At 39.5% G+C, this 19,177-nt stretch overlaps 1 protein-coding gene across 5 annotated transcripts in view; it reads left to right on the forward strand.

Moving 5' to 3' along the window:
* PHF21A (PHD finger protein 21A) overlaps positions 1-19,177 on the forward strand; it is a 129,317-nt gene that overhangs the window by 78,219 nt on the left and 31,921 nt on the right. For all 5 annotated transcript variants that reach the window (XM_083464105.1, XM_083464104.1, XM_083464103.1 and 2 more), the window contains exon 6: positions 15,604-15,777. In XM_083464105.1, coding sequence (XP_083320231.1) covers positions 15,604-15,777 — 174 coding nt within the window. The remainder of the gene's footprint in view (positions 1-15,603; positions 15,778-19,177) is intronic.

The raw sequence follows: 19,177 nt of genomic DNA on the forward strand, positions 1-19,177 counted from the left end.
TTCTTTTCTCTCTCCATCCATAAATATACACAAGTGCACCGTCACCTTTACCATGAAATATACTGTTTGTAAAAGTGCCTGATTTGTTGCTGCTAATCTTTGCAGTCCATATGTCGCAGATAAATATGATTATACTAACCTTTTATGAAAGTTTTTTTTGTTTTAATGAAAGATTTCTTTATTCTTAATTACCATGTTGAATAATTTTCAGTGGTGTATAAAAGGTATTTGATTTTATCAAATGTTTTCATTCAGGTGGTTCAGTAATAAACCTGATTTAATTGAAAACCTTAAGCGCCCCACTAGATGGCAATCTCGGCAATTGATGCTGCAATGCTTTCTGCTTAGGTTGACAACAACTTATGGAAATTAATCTTGAATTCATTTTGAGGTCACAGATCCAAGAAAAGCATTCCATATATCTGCAGTATCACAGAACCTATGAAAGAAGTGTTTAAATCTGCCCAGATAGTGAATCTGGTAGCATATTGCTCGTTCACTAATAGATATTTATATTTTAAAGCAGAATATAAAATGGTCCTACTAACCTGATTTTTACTGATAAAAATAAAGCTGTCTGATGGCAGTGACTTCAAAAAGTGGTTCTATTATTTCCTCTGTTTAACCTTACTGGGTGACGACTTGGCTACAGTGCAAAAAAGTTGAAACATAATTCTTAAAATATGTAACTTCGCCTTTTATCACCCACACACAAATACATATAAGCAGTCTCCATAAGTATTCGGTCTTTTTCCAAGGAGAGGTGAAGAGTGGTCTTTCAATTATAAGGATTCTTATTCATCCATATACATTAAAATATTATTCATGGGAAACCCAGTATGAAGAACTTTAAGGGGTTTTTTTTACTTGAATTCACCAGACCAAACTATAATGTAGTTAATGGAAGTGGGCTTCTCTCCAAGCTGATCAAACTGAGCTGGTAAACATTTGCCAAGTTAAAATTATTTCTAGCCTGAAAATTAAGTTTGCTGTGTTTGGTATAGTATTGCTCATGGAACAGCTGAGAATCCTGATTCGTGCTGTTGATATTTTTAATTAACTAGCTATCTGTACATTTTTGTTAGAAAGATGGATTTCCATTCATTGATAAAGGGCAGAATGTCAAAGAGGGATTTTGGAGGCGTGGGGGAAGGTTGAGCTTAATTTTGAACAAAGTGTTTGATTATTTCTGTCCTGGTGCTTTTAAGGGTAGCAACTTCAGGATTGATTTGTTGGGCAGCCTGATCACAAGGGACTGCTTCAGTTGCAGCAGTTCACATAGGCTTGTGCTGCTGCAGTTAAAAGTGCCATTCAGTTGACACACATTCAGCTCTGCTCCACTTGTCATTGAAAAGCCCTGCAACTCCCCTTACTCCAGCTACTTCCCGAGTGCAGCTACATGCTTATTCGGCAGGTTCAAGGCTGCCTGTGCCCTCAAACATCTGTTGTGTCAAGTGTGGTGGTTGTGTCAGGGTGGTGTGGATTTTTCCAAGTGCTGTCAGAGGCAGAACCTCCAGATTTTAGAAGCTGTTTCAGCAAAGCAGCTCATCATGCCATTAAACACATTAACACACTGTGCATGCCCTTACTTGAAAATGTTCCCAAGTCATTTCAGTCAAAGTTGTGGCTGGGTTTGCTTTCGTACACCAAAACTGTTTTACACAGCTGATAGCTCCCACCTCTGGGGAACCTGGATATACTTTTATATTGCTATTACTACAGTATATTGTTGCAGATAAATCAGAAACCTTGCTAGCTACACTTCAGCATCCCATCACAACAGCAGCTTGAGCAAGCTGGCACTTGCCCAGAAGAAATGGCTATTCATCCTGGATGAGCATTTTGCTGCAAGCCTCCAAAGTAGAGCTGGGGAAGTGGTGCCTCATATTCCTGATTGGACTCACTAGGTCTCCTCGAATGATACTAGGTGTGAGGCATGTAGGGTTTGAATGAAAGGTGCTTTGCAGGCACCGCAGTCAGGTGGTGCTTTCAAAGCTCCTTGCACATGCGCTGCCCAGGCACCGACTATCAGCGCTTGGGAACCACTGCAGGCATTCCCACCCACTTTTGGCTTGATTTCAAACTGTGTGGGCAAACATGGATCACCTGACACCATTAGGCAATTGATAAGGGGGTGGGTCAACTGTCATCACACTTGGCCTGTGGGCGTATGTGGAGATAAGGACCTGACCCTCCCGCCAGATCCAGTTCCCCACTCCTGCTCCAAAGGAATGTATTCAGGGTTGTTCTTACAGTGGGATACTTGCTAGACATGTGAATGTCAATAATGAAAGACTTCATATAATATGGAATTTAGTAAATATTGTGGGAAATACACTGGCACATGAACACATATTAAACTTACGATTTTCAGCCCTTCTGTTGTCAGTGAACATATTTTATTAATTGAGGGTTACATCAAAAGCATATCTTTGCCATCTTCCCTTTAAATATTTTTTCTGTCTCAACCATAAGATACTCAAACTTCAGCAGTCATATTTTTCTGTGATCCTTGATACTCCTACTAGCAAAATAGTGCTCATTTTTGTTTATTTTGGTCCTAAACTATCCCCTGCTTGTTGAATAATACAGATTATTATTTATAGATTTAATATTATACATTAGGAAATCAAGGCATATCCTGTGAAGTACAATTTTGCATTTCAAACTATTTGATAGTGTCCCTTGAATTTTCTATTCCTGCGTTCTTTGTGAGTCAGAAGTAAATTATTTGCTGTCTTTGAAGTAGATCCTGGAAATAGTTTCTACAAGTATCTTTTACAGCTGAAATTTAGCATATCAAAGCATTTTTTTCTTATGCTGTACACATTTATATAATGATTCACTTTTAAGATTGAAACAGTATTGTGAGTTGAAAAGTAGTAAGGGAGTTTGCATAGTTGTAAATGGCAATACTCAAAAAAGGAATTATTTATGAAGGGCAAGTATCTGGAGGTTTTAATGAAACATTTGTCCAGGATCTTAATGCTCTTTCTTGCTATTTTAAATTTTACAATATCTGCAATTGAAGATTATTACTTTTTCCCTAGGCTCAGCTGTATTTTCTTGCTTCCATCACAATGAAGCTAAGCCTTCCGTAGCTACCTATTGCCCGAACTTATAATAGAATATCCTGGGTAGCTATGGATATTACAGACTGTTTCTGGTTTGTCCTTAATTGGGAAAAGGAAATGTTTAAGTTTAACTGATGTAGAAATTGTGGAGAAATGGTATAGAACTAGGCATAGGCATTATAACCTGAAAACTTGCAAACCACATTGCTCATATAGAGTAGTTTTAAAGTGATAGATTAAGGAGCATTTTATTTAACTTTTGATAGTTGAGTAATGGCTGTGAAAACTCTCAAACTATCTGATTCAGAAAGTAGCAGCAAAAGGTCCGTTTATATATATTATATATTTATGTATTTATATATTTAAATTGCTACTTTCATTCTGAAAGTACTTTGCATTCTATATTCTTTTGGCATTGCACATGGACAGCAAATATATAAGGGCCAATTCTTATATGCATGTTCCTCACATGCAAGCTATGATCTCTCAGTATAAATGAAACACCACTGAACTTTCTCATTGATCAATATCATCTTAAGCACAGTGCTCATCAGTTGAGTAAGTTCATATATTCAGTTGTTGGCCATTGACTGATGAGAAATCAAGTAATTGTATATGCATATACAACCCTTAGTTTGCATATGGCCTCTGTGTAGTCCCACATATTGGTTCTGAGTCTGTGCAGAGCACCATAGGGAATCTTCTAGTACTAACCCAGTAATGTTTGTTTTTTGGCATCGGAGCCCACCTAGCAGCCAGGGTGCATGTTTGTTAGAATATGGCCTGTGCCTTTGAAGTAGGTTCCTCTCAGGGAAGCTTGCATGGTACCAACTTCGTCATTCTTCTGGTGTTTTTATTCTCCTGGACATTTGGTCAGCACTAATGATCTGGCTTTTGGTCACTTATTTTTTGGTGTTTGTGCTTAAGTGCGTGAAGTGGTTGTTTTATATATGTATGTGTGTGTATTATTTAAAGGACTTTCTGTTTTATTTCATGTCTTTGCGTGTAAATTACTATGGGATTTCCTTTGGCTTTGTTAAGCAGTGCATACATTGAATAAACTAACATAGAACATAATATATAGGTGAGATACATTCTGGAATAATGATTTAAGCTCCACCAAAGGACTATGAATTCAACAAACAAGCAGTGGTATATTTTTGAAGGAAACAAGCTTTTTGAAATAGAGACAGGAAGGAGTTACTTGGACAAGGAAGAACAGAAGCTATAATGGCAACAGGAAGCCATCCCATGATCTGCCTGAGAGACAGCAGATTGAATGCTGCCCTGGGACATGCAAATGTAACATCCACAAAGCAAAGCATAAAAATGGAGAAGCAACAGGAATAGACTCCATACTTCTCACTCCAATGGGCATCAACCACTCTAACCACAGGACAGAAGAATCCCTTCTAGATCAGACCCAAAGACCTTATCTAGTCCAGCATTCTGTTTCCTTCAGAGACATACCAGATGCTTCCAGGAAGCCCTTAATAAGGATATGACAGCAAACATTGCTCTCCTACTGTTGTTTCTCAGGAACTGGTAGTTGGAGAAATGCTGCGTCTAATTTGGGAGTGTAGCTTATAACCACTGTAACTCATAGCCATTAATAACCTTGTCTTCCAAAAATATGGCAACTCCAGAGTGGGCACCTGGCTTACACCTTGGATACTTGCTGTAGGGCTCATTTATGAGCTGCATTAAACTGGGAGTGGGTAAGATCCTTGTCTCATTGCCCATTGAACGGAGGCCAGAGGAACATGGTGATGGTAATGAGTCGTGAGCTGCTGCCACCCATGTTTATTCATTTCTTTTCTTACATTTTTATAGGCACTCCATAGCAGGAGTTATTTGGGCAAGCTCACAAATGAAAACAAACATTAAAATACAGTATAAAACAGTAATAACCAAAGCAAATTAATTAATCTGAAACACAACTGAAAAGAACTTTAGTCACAACGCTTTGTCACAGGCATTCATTAGGTGTTGGTGGGTGCATTCTTGAGAGAAGATACTGCAATTTGGTAATTTTTCATTCTCTGTGTCTCAGACTAGCTCCTCACCGGTTTCCCTTGTGTCTGTGTTCAAAGCTTCCCCTATTGTGACAATACTCTCCTATCTAATGTAGGGAGTTGCACTGGAATTCTGTCTGGTTTCTTCCTCCCCCTCTTTCCATGTGCCCTGGTATAGATTACCTGGAATGGCTGGCATTCGCCAATAAAATATATCTTGTGCTTCCCCATTGCCTGCACTGTTACATAGTTGGAACTTACTGTATGTTGTAGTTCATGGCCATCAGGACCCTCTTACAGAAGTTGCAGGTATGCATTGTGAATGGGACGCTATTCCTACCCATTGTGTAAGGGAGGATTATTGCCCATGCACTTTCCCTCTCACAGGTAGGAAGCAGGAAAGACACAGTCTCCAGCTATGGGCATTTATTTGAGTGTTCTCTGTTGACCCATCCATACACATTCTTAGTTGTCTGGGCATTCCTTGTCCTTGAAGCCCAGTTATAGCCGTGGAGTTGGGGTTTCTGTTTGGGTGTGCTGAGGTTTGCGTTTGCAGGTTGGAAAGGAGTTCTGAGAAGACAAGTGGGTGATGTTAGGGCTGGCAGAGTTCTCATCCGGCATTTTTTTCTTGACTACTCAAGTTCTTTAGACATGAGGACCGAATGATGTGGCCCTCTGTCATGTGCAGGCAAAGTTAAACTGTATACAGTAATAGTATAACACAAATGTAATGTTAGCACTGTGTCAGCATATATACAGTAGTATATAAAATGAATGAATGAATAATAACGGGATTTTGTAGCACTCCTATCCACATCTAGCAGCAGTAATTTGAGAATAGGATTAAACTATTAGTAAGAAATATTTTTTTCTAAGTTTTCCCAAGTTTAAAGGAAACATCTATTCATATTTGTTAGCTTTTTAAGAAATACGGGATAGTCATCATTTGGATATCATGGTCCAAAAGCAATACTCATAGTACTGCTTTTAATTTTAGTGTTCTAGCTTCAACAAAGTAGTGTGAACTCTTGCTTAATTTGATTTTGCATTTCAGCATTTGAACATTTGTAAGGCTCTTGTATTGTGGCCCATCTGAGTTACCATAGAAACCAGAGACCTTCATCCTTGTTATTAGAAATGGAATGCAAACAGGGCATCAAAGCAATGTTTTCCCTGTATGAATGGCAGCCCTAGACAATCCAAACTTGAACGATTTTTATTGGTTCTTCTCTGTCATGGAATGTAATATTTAAAGCACCAGGCAGCCCCCCCTCCCCCAAAAGAGTAAACAGGGCAGAAAGCAAATTTGTGGTATCAATAGCAGTTCCTTTTTGGTGTGTGAATGTAACTTGTGGACTGGCCTATTTTCCTTGCACAGAGGGTTTGTTTTATTATCAGCTTAAGGTGTTCTAAGAAAGCTGCTCTGCAAATAAAATGTGGGAGCAAGTGCTGCTGCTGCAAGTTGAGTGGCTTTGGGTAAAAAATATCCAGTGCAGTGCCTAGTGTATTCTTTTGCATAAAAAAGCCTGTTCACTACTTCTCTTTAAGAACGAGATGTAATTTTAAAAAATGTAATCATTCAGGAGACTATCCATCTGACAGATGTGTTTACAAGATTTTATACAACTTTCCATCCTCTGTATATGACTGTGCATTCAGCAGTATTTCAGGGAATATTAATGCCTGGTCTCCATGACAAAGAACCTCTGAAATGCACCACTAAATGCTGACTGACTCAGCTGCCTTTGTGCCTCAAAATGAATTTCTAATATAGGCTAAGAATATGTCTTTCTAAACAACTTGCTCATCAACAAAAAAGCAAGCTCAGTCAGCACCGTTTGTGAGGATAGGGACATTTTAATGGTGTGTTTATTTGGCGGTTGTGAGTGGAGGAGAGAATAATAATCTAGGGACACTTCATGTACTGTATGATGCTTTTTTTAACCGTCACTTATGCATGGGACATGGGCTCAGAACAGAAATCACACCTATGGCAACTTCTACATTTATTTTCATGAGGTGCCATGAGGCGCTTTAATATTAAACTTGCTGTTTTCCCTAACATTTCTGTCCATTCTTTATTAACTCAGGGTGGTCCTTTAGACACCCATGTGGGTAGACAGAGGTATTAATTCAAATTCCTATGCAAATATAGGATCCCTAACCTTGTCTTAGGCAAGTCACTGTGAAACCTTCTTATTTTTCCTCCAGTCCATCCATGCCTTCAAAGACACACATGTTTGCTTAGTAGTACATTCTCCAAATTTCATTCTTTGGAAACATTTTCCATGTTGATGGATAAATATCTGTACCTAGTGATGTTAGTGAGGAAGGTGTTCTTCTGCACTTTAAAGTTTCGTTGCTAGAGCTTCCTTTGAAGGTACTGTTTATTTCCTCTGCTTTTCCCTAATGCTTTTCAGAATTCACATTTCCAGTGGTTGGCTCTGTGCTTTATGAAATTCTTAAATACTTGATATTTTTGTTAGGCATTTGGGGTTCTAACCCCCCTCATGTTTTTGTAGTAGTTCATTTCCTTTACAATAAATTATACTCTGATATCTCTGAAGTCATGTTTGTTGCTGTTTTGTGATGAAGAGGTATGTGTTTGTGTATACACAATTGTTATTTTAATTTGTTAAAGTGAACGTTTGGGTTCCTCCGTATTCTGTTTGGGTTGTAGACACTGGATAACCAATTTAAACACAAAACAGAGCAGTGATCTTTTAGAAAACATTAACTAGTGTGAACACAAATCTGTGGAAAGTGTAATATAAATAAATACATGCATTAACTGGCTGATAAACTAGCACAAAGACAATTAGCTCTGAGCTAACTTTTTAAAGTCTGGTGGAACAGAATAAACTCTGCTCCAGTAAGGGGGGGGGGGGGAGACTAGTGATTGAAAAACAATAACCCTGCAGTAATACATGAATGAATAGGTAGAACCAATATCTTCACTTGCTGCAAGCACACAACCTCCCCCAAGAAATTAGGAAGCTCTAAGGGTTATGGGAATTGGAGTTCGGGGGGGGGGGGTAAACGTTGGCTCCCAGAATTCTTGAGGGGAAGTCATGTACTTTAAATGTATGGTGTGTACTCAACCCAAGAATGAGTCAATCACTAGTGGTTGAGCACAGCAACCACAGAATATTACAAAACCAGTTATGGTCATTTGTATTGTTGCAGTTCACACATTTAAGAAGTGGAGAATTTGTCCACATTTTCCCTGTGGTAAATTGGTTGGCTGTATTTATCCAGAGTGTGCAACGCTTAAAAAACCTCTGATCATATTATGGATTGCTTCAGTTCTGGGTTTCTCATGTTTTTTGTTTTTTTCATTTTTGTGTAAAGGGGGGGGGGGAACCAGCAGCACCTCATCATTATAAACAAGCATAAGGGAAAAAATAGTATTCTTGACACAGAGGTAAAACCCCAAGGAGGCTATATTATTAATAGACCCAGCTTTAAGAGTAGGCTGTCATTTATGTGCTCAGTGTTGAAAAACAGATAAATCTAATGTTTGCTAACCAGTTTTTATTTAGACATTTTTACTGGAAAGGGAAGGGAAATTACATTTTTTAAAAAAGTTTTATTTTATATTCTCATTGGACAGTTATTCTGTAATGTCATGCTTGATTCGCTGAACACTCTTCAGTTGGGAAGATTCCACAATGAAGGGAGAGCACCTCAGCGTGCATTTTGATATGATGAATAATTTCTCAGTTGTTAAAACCTGCATTTTTGGTAGTTGTTTTCATTTGCTTGAGTTTTATGAAAAGGCAGGGAGAGCTAGTCATTGGCCGTTACCAAGATCTGGGTGGACTAGATCCAGCTTAGCTCTGCTCGCTTAGGAATTCAGTGCCGCACCAATTCAGATGAGGTGGGGGAATGTTTCAGTTTTCCATAAAAATTCCATGTCTCTCATTAGGAGACCAAATAAATAAATAAATTTAAATTTTTTCCCAGTAGCACCTTAGAGACCAGCTAAGTTTGTTCTGGGTATAAGCTTTCATGTGCATGCACACTTCTTCAGATAAATGGTGTCTTCAGATGTTATCTGAAGAAGTGTTCATGCACACAAAAGCTTATACCCCAAACAAACTTAGTTGGTCTCTAAAGTGCTACTGGACAATGTTATATTATTTATTTATTTTGTCTGCATCAGACCAACACGGCTATGTACCTGAATTAGGAAACCAGTCTGCCTAGGAGCTGGGTTTGAGGCTCTGAACCTGGTGTTGAGCATTACAGACAGAACAGGGATGCTGTTGGTTTCCCTCTGCCCAGTAAGCTCTCTGACTTGAGAGTGAGAGTGGTCTGTCGTGTAGACTTGGAGAACTCCAGGACAATGGTTCTGGGGGACTCTAACATTCATGCTGGGCTTTCCTAATGATGATGATGATGATGATGATGATGATATCAGCAGCAGCAGCAACAACAACAATACATAATAATAATAATAATAATAATAATAATAATAATAATAATAATAATAATATAATTATCAATATATTTATTGTTAAGTAAAAGAACTTTGTTTGGCTTGTGCTTAAGTCTGAAATATTAAAGTGCTTTGGTTTTTGTTGTTACATGTACTGGTCTTGTAGACTCCATAAAGACTTATCAGATGTGGACAGTTGGTGTTGTTGGTATGAAAGCACAGGGGAGCTCTCATGTAGAAGGTTAATGGAGTGTAATTATAAAGAAAAATGGACTGTTTGCCCACTCTGTCTCACTATACCTGCTCTGAGAGTGACAAGTACTTGATCTTGTGTAAACCCTAGAGCAGAGGTTCAACTGTCTAAAATTACGACAGTGTAGCTGTCAGACGACCACACTATGAGATATGTGTGAACTTGGTAGGAAAGTTTTCATTCCATTTTGTAGGGCCTCCTTTTACAAAAGGCATTCTTAGAAAGCTCCTGTAAAATACAGTAGTTCTTCTAATTTCTTCTCATTCTCTCCCCTCACCTTCCAAAAAGGTTCTGCTTATCGCATATTATACTTGTTTCTTTTACATATTTAAAAAAATCATTTTTGAATTTGGGATTCCTTATACTAGAAGGTTGAGGAATCATTGGGGTGTGTATTCACTCCTAGAACACTGCCAGTATTTTTTTAACTCTGTAAGTTTCTTTTATTCTTATTCTTTCATTCTTATAACTATTGAAGAATTTTATCTCTCCAACTATTTAGCCTCCATTTAGTTGTTGATTAATCCTTGTACTGATAGCTTTCCTTAACCTGAATTCACCTCACTCAAATTAGTTTTTTTGCAGAATGTCATGATTTAGTCATATATCTGGCAATGCTTTTCCACCCTAAAACAAACAGCCAAATCATTTCAGCCTGCTGATAAGATAGGTTCTTTCAGCCTGTGACTTTTTTTAAAAAAAGTTTAACTTCAGCTTTCTCAAACACAGATGAACAGTAGCAGAGCATTCCCTGCCAGAGCCCAGGGCGGCATGACACACTATGGGGGCTGGCGGGACCATGGGCCAAAGCAGCGCTGGGCGGCATTGAGAAGGACACAACAGCTCACGATGGGCCAGGGCACCTTGGTGCGCTCCCCAAAAAACTGTGCCTGGGGCAATGGCCCCTCTCAGTCCCCCCCATTCTACAGCCCTGCAGATGACCATAACTGGACAGAGTATTTCAGACAATACCTTATTAGATTATGCTTGGGTGATGGTTTTAATTTTTGTCCAACTTCCTGGAGGTGCTCTCTGTAGTAGGCCAAGTTGCTTGTAGTTTTGGGTAATTATTATGCGAGTCAGAAAGAGACTTGGTGTACAAGTTTTGGCCACTCTTGAAATTGAGACTTCAAGTGACCACAACTGCCAAGCAATTTGTTTTGCTAAGTCTGTACTAAACATTTATGTGGTGATAAGTATTATTGCCATCTCATCAGCTAAATAGTTAAATAGCCAGATCAATTCCCTCTCAAGAAAATGAACATGTGGGGCTGATTTCAAGAGATTTTGTGTGGAAGTTTAAGGCAGGACATGTACCACATCAGTTGGAGAGTCCATGACTGAGTATCTCAGGACCATAAGTCAACAGATCTGTCTGGACCTAAATCAGGATACAGCAAGCCAAGAATTTTCTTTTTTGTTCAGTTCATTCATGAGAAATTACACTAAAAATATTGTAACTAGTTCGCTGCCTAAAGAAAACCATCATTCTATCCTACTTAAACCTTCTTGTTTTTATATTGCCTCATATTAGACACAAAATTTTTACCCAGTATTTGTTTCCTGTTTGCACAAGGAGTCTGTAATTGCAATGCTGCTTGGTTCTTTACGAGCCCAGGCATAGTGAGCCCAGGTTCAGTGGGGACTGGTGGTGTGAGAGTACCAAAAAGGACATGACAACATCTTGGGATTAAAATCCCCAAGTAATGTTAGACTTCCAAGTTTATTTGAAATGTTGGCTTTCTGAGCTCACAGTGCTTTCACAAATGGAAGTGAAGAAATGAATAACTGGCTTGTGGAGTGCCTATATATATAGATAAACCTGGTATTTGGGCAGTTCAGGTAGGGTTGGAACATTAGGCCCAGCCTTCCACAACTTTGTGCCCTCTAAATGTGTTGAACTACAATTGCCATCATCTCTGACCAAGGCTGGCTGGGGTTTATGGGATAGGGAGTCCAACAACTTCTGGAGGGGCAGCAGGCTATTTCTGTGTCTTCAGATGTGGTTGCCAAGGGACAGTTGCTGCTTACCATTAGCTGTCAGATATGTCTCATATTTATACTGTAGTTTTTTTGCAGTTAGCATCATCTTGTAATGACTTTTGTACACAAAGGAACAATTAAAAGATGCACTTATCTATACTGTTTTGTGCTTACGGGGTGTTTCATAAGAGTTGCCTGGACTTTAGATATTTAAAATATGTAGACTTTAGAAAAGTGTGTGTGCAATTATGCATAGACTAGGAGCTGTTGATTTTGATCTTGAATCTCCTGTACATTTAACAGCACAAAGTGTGTTCACAAAGCGGATACAGTTCTGGCAGCTTTATCCTCAAGAATGTTGTTGAACAAAATGTACTCTTAGTTTGATTTAAGGTAGCTTTGACAATGAAACGAAGCAAATGACATATGTCCAAGGACTTGAGGTTTTCGAATATTCATGTAATTAGGAAAAGGGTGTGGTGAAAATGAAGCAAAAGAATGTGCAAGCAGTACAGTCTATGTGGAGAAAATGAACATAATGATTACTACTGATTCAAGGAGCATGGTCAGTCACATGGTCCCCAGAATGCACAACCAGTTTGTGCCAACAAAGTATCCTTCAGAAGTGTATAATATCATATGTTTTAATAAAAGCTGCTTAATTGTGTTACTTGTCCATAATTGCACTCCACTCCCTAGCCTGGTTTCGTGTCACAGGTGGTCTGGACTTTGACCTTACTATGGATGCCATTGGCTTAGCTGCTTTGATGGCACGATGGCGGTTGAAGATAGATAGTGGTATTGGGCTCCGATGTAATGATGGTGCCTCCACACAACAGAGTACTACAGGTACACCAGTCATAAGAAGCAAACATGGCACAATGGGCCAATGGAAAAGGTCTGGTGCATCAAAGAGTGGAGCCCACATAAAATGTTAAGTTCACTTCAGTTTTGCTGCTATTCTATGTGTTCATAAGTCCTCAGCCAGCAAGCAGTGCGACCTGTATGTGGTATCAGACTGCAACTGTGGCACTATCAGAAGCATGAAGTAACCTAAGCACAGTTCAGGCACCTCAAGAAAGGGAGTTAAGTTACATATTATATGCATTGTGTGATGGAGGAAATAAATAGGTTGAATAATATTTTCCTCGAAAGCATTTGCCCATGTTATGCAAAGATCAAACCCAAGAGAAAGCAGACTACACAACCTTCTCTCACTCATACAGACAGAAGGGATTGCACAGCCATTCTTGCTCCTTCTGGCTCTTTCTCTGAATATCAGGTACCCTGTTTTTAAGCTTTGAAGGGTATTTGGCTGGCTACCAGTTCCTAGAAAGCATGTTTGCTTATAAAATACATACACTTCTTATTAGTGTTTAGTTTTGCAATTCTAAAACATAAAACACAGGTAGTCCCTTTAAGCCACTGGCCACCAGTGTAGTGGAGTGTGGCCTGATCCAAGGTGGGTCACAACAGGAGCACTGCCACCTTGCAAATATACGGTAAAAGATTGAGAAATAGACCCCCAAATGCATGTTTGGGTTAAAAGTGAGTCCTGGGTCTGAAAAGGTTGAAGATGCCTCCTTTAAACCGAACAAAGGAACTGTCTTGTAATAAATTAGGGGAGGGGACAGGAAGTGTCCCTGCATGACAACTTTTCACTCTTTATAAATGAGCAGAGAAACAACTTTTCTTCCTCATTTTGTCTGCTCTTCATGCTAGTAGGCAAGTCTTTAGTTCTGTAAAACTAATGAAAGTTTTCAGGTGTTTCATTCCTATTTTCCTCCACAGCTTTCCTGGGCTTTGTTTCAGGGCCTGGGGGAGGAAGAGTTGTGAATGTGATATGACTCACTTGACTCCTACTCAACCAAATTCCTGTTCCGATTGGTTCTCACTTATGATTTCAACTTGGCGCATGAGTTATGCGAGCTTAGCTTCCCCTTCTTTCCCTGCTGTTTTTGTTTTGTGATAAAGGACACGGAGCAAATGAATGCTAGCTCTCTGCTGCTGGCTTCCTTGAACTAGGGAACTGGTAGAAAATCACCCTTATCCCCGAACTTCATAAATATAGCTATAGAAAATAAAAAAGGCTGTCTGATCTTGTTCAACACAGTAATGTAGTCTCTGTGATGTTAATAGGTGGAGTCATTGTTTGGCAGGTGTAACTGGTTTCTGTTCTATTACTTCCTCTACATTTCTCTGCTTTCTGGAAATGTTCCTTTTGTTCCTGTCTCTGCTTGCTGACATAGCATTTTAAATAGCTTGATAACAGACTTGATGTTTCAGAAAGCAAGCTTAAATGACTGATCAATGGTTGAATGCACATATAAACTCAGATATGGAGCAGATTTCTTTGCTTGATGTCAGCTGCCCATATTTCATTTTCATGTGTAAGTTTTCAGGTAAAGTAGTCTAATAAATTCAGATTGTGCAACATGGTTCGATAAACTACAAACCAGTCTTTTAAATAGCCACTTGCTTGGTTGCCTGATAAGAATCACGTATAGGTAGCCAGACAAGGCACTGATGTCCACCTGTCTCGAGAGACAATGGAGGAGTGCGCCTTTTAGGGGCAAAGACCAACTGTTGGGAGGTTGCAGCACCTGATAAGAATCACCCATAGGTAGCCAGGCAAGGAAAATAACATACTTTCAGGCCACCACTGAGCCACAAATGATCAGCATAAGTAAGAACTTGATAAAAGAATGGACTGAGAAGGCAAAGTCTGAGTGGATTCAGTAGGCAATGGCTGAGCAGTTTTAAGAGTTGGCCAATGGCCACCAAAGGGGATGGGGGGGGAGAAATCCAAAGAACCTGAAACAGATTCTGCTGTAGCAGAACACGTACGGAGTTAAAATTTTTAGGGAATTGGGTACTCTTAAGAGTTCAGGGCTATTGCTATATGAAACACTGAACTACTTTTAAGACAAGAGTGTGTAAACTTTTTTTTGCTTGATTACGTACAATCTTTCAGGGACCTCATGCCAGCAGTGGGTGGGGATGAAGCCAAATGTGGGTAGGACACACGCATTCCTTTCTCCGCCCTATCTCTCATTTCCCCCTCCTTACCGCCTGCATGAAATTAGCCTGATAGGTTTGTGCAGGATTGAAAACCAGGCAGGTTGTTTGAACTGTGAATGTCCTGGCTATACCACAGATTCTAGGATGAACTGTGTAGGAACAATAGTGCATGGGGGGATTTCAATTGAAGTGCGCATAACTTCTGGTTTGAGGGCTATATTATTATTGCTTATCATATTTGATGGTTTCTGCATTCAGCCATTTGGGGGGAAAATGAGTTCTCTAATGGATGTGTGCAGTGTTTAATTTTTTAAAAAGAGTTTTTAAAGTTGCCAATATTTGTCAATCCATCTTGAGACGCCTTCTGTAAGTGGGGGCAAAGTAGCTGGTAGCACTTTGGCCTAATGAGCCAGTATATTATTTTCATTTATTTCCTTGATCTGAAACATGACCATACTTTTAGGATCCCTCTTGAGTACTCGGAATGCATACTGAGGAGTTCATTAAGTAGCACCCAATAGGTTGAGAGAGCTCAATGATCCTACAGATATGTGTAACTGTAGTGCCATAGTTAATTGCTAAATGACATCTTGTTTGAAGGACATGTCTATTCTGTCACTGCTGCCTGTCAGTTACACTCTCATTGTAACAGCTACTGTATCACACATAAGGGACAGTGCCGATGCAGTTAGCTTGGACCACCTAGATTAATCCTTTGAAAGCCAGACAGTAAATGGATTTATAAACAAGTGTATATAGTGTTTTGCAAGTTAAATAATGTAATGCCTGGGGTTTTTTTGTCTGTTTCCATGATAGAAAAGAGTGGTTGAACAGCTGCGGAAGAATTTGATGGTAAAACAGGAACAGCCGGACAGTAAGTTTCAAATACAACCATTGACACAGTCAGAAAACAAAATACAAACTCCACAGCCACTACAGCTACAGCAGCAGCAAACTACTGCAGCCTCTCCAAACCTGCTTGGATCACAGGTAAAGTGGTTGAAGGTGTTACACTAATTTTCAAAATGTATTCCTTTCTTAGAATGAAATGTATCACTGTATAAAGAAGAGAACACAAAATCAGAGTTAACCTATCATAATCCAGTGCACACTTGCTAGAGAGTAAGTCATATTGAATTCAGTAAGGCTCAATTCTGAATCAACATGTGTAAGATTGTGCTACAAAGCTATCAGTAGCATTTAAGTGAAACAAGAACACTTTATGAACTTGAGTCTAAGCATGGATCACTCCCCGCTTCCCCAGAAAGCTAAGTCAATTGCTGGATTTTGAAGTAACAGTATTATATGAATCTTGCATGCTTTAGTTTTTTATGTTTTTTTAAGGACCCTCATGATGAACTGATGTGCAACACTGCACATCAGGTTAACCAGGTTGTCTTTAACAGTTAAGGCACAGCTAATCTGTACTAAGTGCTCTTGAGTATACACTCTTGCTTTAAGAACTGGATCAGAATAGAGTCCACCTTGCAGCATTTTCTGCAAGGATAGGTGTCCTTCATTGGAAAATAATGTGGAATTGTCTTGAGTTTTCTCTTTTTGTGGAAATGATTGCCTTCAGAAGTTGTTAACTAGGGAACTACAAGTGTCCAGAGATCTTGGTTCAATATGTTTCAGCAGCATGAAACAGAATACAGTGGTGCCCCGCAAGACGAATGCCTCGCAAGACGAAAAACCTGCTAGACGAAAGGGTTTTCTGTTTTTCGATGCGCTTCGCAAGATGAATTTCCCTATGGGCTTGCTTCGCAAGACGAAAACGTCTTGCGAGTCTTGCGATTTTTTTCGCTCCCCCCCTTTTCTAAGCCGCTAAGCCGCTAATAGCCTTTTAGACGCTAAGCCTGTAATAGCCGCTAAACCGCTAATAGCGCTAAGCCGCTAAGCCGCTAAGAGGGTTGCTTCGCAAGACGAAAAAAACGCTAGACGAAGAGACTCGTGGAACGGATTATTTTCGTCTTGCGAGGCACCACTGTACCAGAAATAATAATATAAACCAAGCAGGCTATAAACAAAGAAATACATAGAAAGGATCCACATAAACTGCCCCCCACTGTCTTCTCCCCACAAATACAATAACAGAGATTAATGTAGTTGCATCTATAATTGCTGAGGGCATTTGCTACAATTTCAGTAAGCTTGAATCACATAGTCCGTTTAGAAAGCTAGTTGCTTGAATTAGCAAAAAATAAGTTATTTTTGTGTAGACATTTGGCAGTCTAGCTTCTGATATATGGCTTATAATGAGGCAGAGGAGAGTAAACTCCCATCTCAACAGGGAACAACTATTCCTCTTTCTGTTCTCAGCATGATAGAGACTATACTCTAGAGACTGGGAAATCTTGGGGAAAATAAGGTATTTAGAGAGGTCCTCAGAAGCATAAATGGTGTTGGTTTGATACTCTGTTTTGAGAGCCACTTGACTGCCTCCTCCCTACAACTTTGGCCAGGGAGTGCCCTGAGTTTGGAGAAAGGTGTAAGCTTAGATGTTGTCTATTGCTCCTTCTCACTAGAAAAAGATAAGCGATAAGCACGCTTCTAGAGTACTGGAAATGCTTTAAGGAAAATTGCTGTTGTTTTAAGCAGCATTGGGGCAGCCAAGAAACTGAGCCTTTTTCTTGTGAGCAGTTATTTGCTCCAGCTGGCTCTTTGAGACCCTCTGGGCAGAACTAACACAGTGACCGGCTGTTACTGAAAATGGTGGCCCCTTGTTAAAGAAAATCCTTTCCCATCAGTAACATGCCATGACACTGTGTTTCCCTATCAGCAGCAAAGCAGAAGCAAGGAAGTGCACAGGGTGATGACATCTGGACACATGCACAAGATATTACAAAGGAGGAGCTTGACATGAGGCATTTGTTTTTGGCATTTATTTCATTTAGTTCTGTACTTGGAAACTTCATCTGGGGAGCCACAGCTCAGTAGCAGTGATGCTTTACATACACAAGGTTCCAGAGTCAACCTGTGGCATTTCCAAGTTAGGGTTGGGAAAGACTCCTGCCTGAAAATCTGTGGCATCTCCAAGTTAGGATCAGGAGAGACTACTAACTGGATTGCTTGAAAAATCACTGCTAGTTAGTGCAAATGCTAAGCTAAGTGCACTAGTGGTCTGACTTCATGTAAGGCAGTGTGTTGGCCCTTTTGGGTGGCAATTAATATATACAATTTTATCTCACTCTTCAACTGAAGAAAGGGCCCCAAAAAGGCTTACAGAGAACAGTCTTTGCCCTTGGGCTTACAACCTAAGCTAAATGACACTAAAGAGAATGGGAATTGGTGGGAAGGTGAAGTGGAAAGCCAACTCCGTCATTAGCATGTTGTTACAAAGTTCTTATAACAACCAACTGGAATGGAAGTAGTTCAAGGAAAGAAAGTAAGCAAAAACTGCTGCCCCTCCTTTCCTTCTCTCCCTTGGTTTCATTCAGCATGATGGAATGGGCATTGCTAGATCATAGCTGGGAAGAGAGAAAGCCTCATGGGGCAGTGCACTTTCATCAGAAGAGGAGAAGGATCGGGACTGGCCTGCTATGAATATCCTACCATCAATTCATGTCTATACAGAGAATTGCAGAACAGTTGGTGGAATACTTACTTTTTAGTTCGCAAGGCTCTGCTTTGTATGGGAATTGTTCACCTGGAAGTCAATATATATTACTGACTAGGACCACTTCAGATATTGCTCTAGGAATTCAGAATTGCCGGACTCTCATCTGACTTTTCCACTTGATGTGCTTTTAAAGTAACTGAAACAAAATAATATTTAAAATGTGAGAGAGCAAAGTGTGCATTAACAAGTATATCTTTCAGGTAGATTGTGAGTCATTTTTTAATTATTGGTGTCTGCTTTTATCTAGAGTTTTGACTGTAAAGGGACACTCATGTTCTTCTCTGTATTCTGTGCTGTGCACTTTGAGATTAACTTCCAGGTCATTTCTGCATTTGTACAAAGTTATGTTCAATGCTAAAGAGCCCTCTAGCGACACTGTATTGAAATTGCTTCTACTCTTTCCTTGCCAGTGTCCAATTAGGGTGTTTCTTAGAAAGCACTGAATCTGCAACCCGTTCCTTTAATGTGTATAGAGAAAACCAAGTTATAACTTACGTTGCACACACATGCATCTCTGAATTGTCTACTCGGAAATCTGCAATGCTTTCCAAATTAGTCTTCTTTAAAACTAGCTAAATATGTGCTTTCTCATTTGAAATAATTATAAACAAAGCATTTTCCACATTGTGCAACAACCACAATAAGTTCTTCAATAAGGGATTTTAGCAGACCTGATTATTTTTAGTTGTGGAATGTGTTGTGTAGATCATAAGAACTAGTGAAAACACTGTCATAATAGTGACGCTAAAATCTAGTTGTGATGTGCTTTTA

This window comes from Podarcis liolepis, assembly GCF_965112155.1.
Source record: "Podarcis liolepis genome assembly, chromosome: 1".
Taxonomy (NCBI): Eukaryota; Metazoa; Chordata; class Lepidosauria; order Squamata; family Lacertidae; genus Podarcis; species Podarcis liolepis.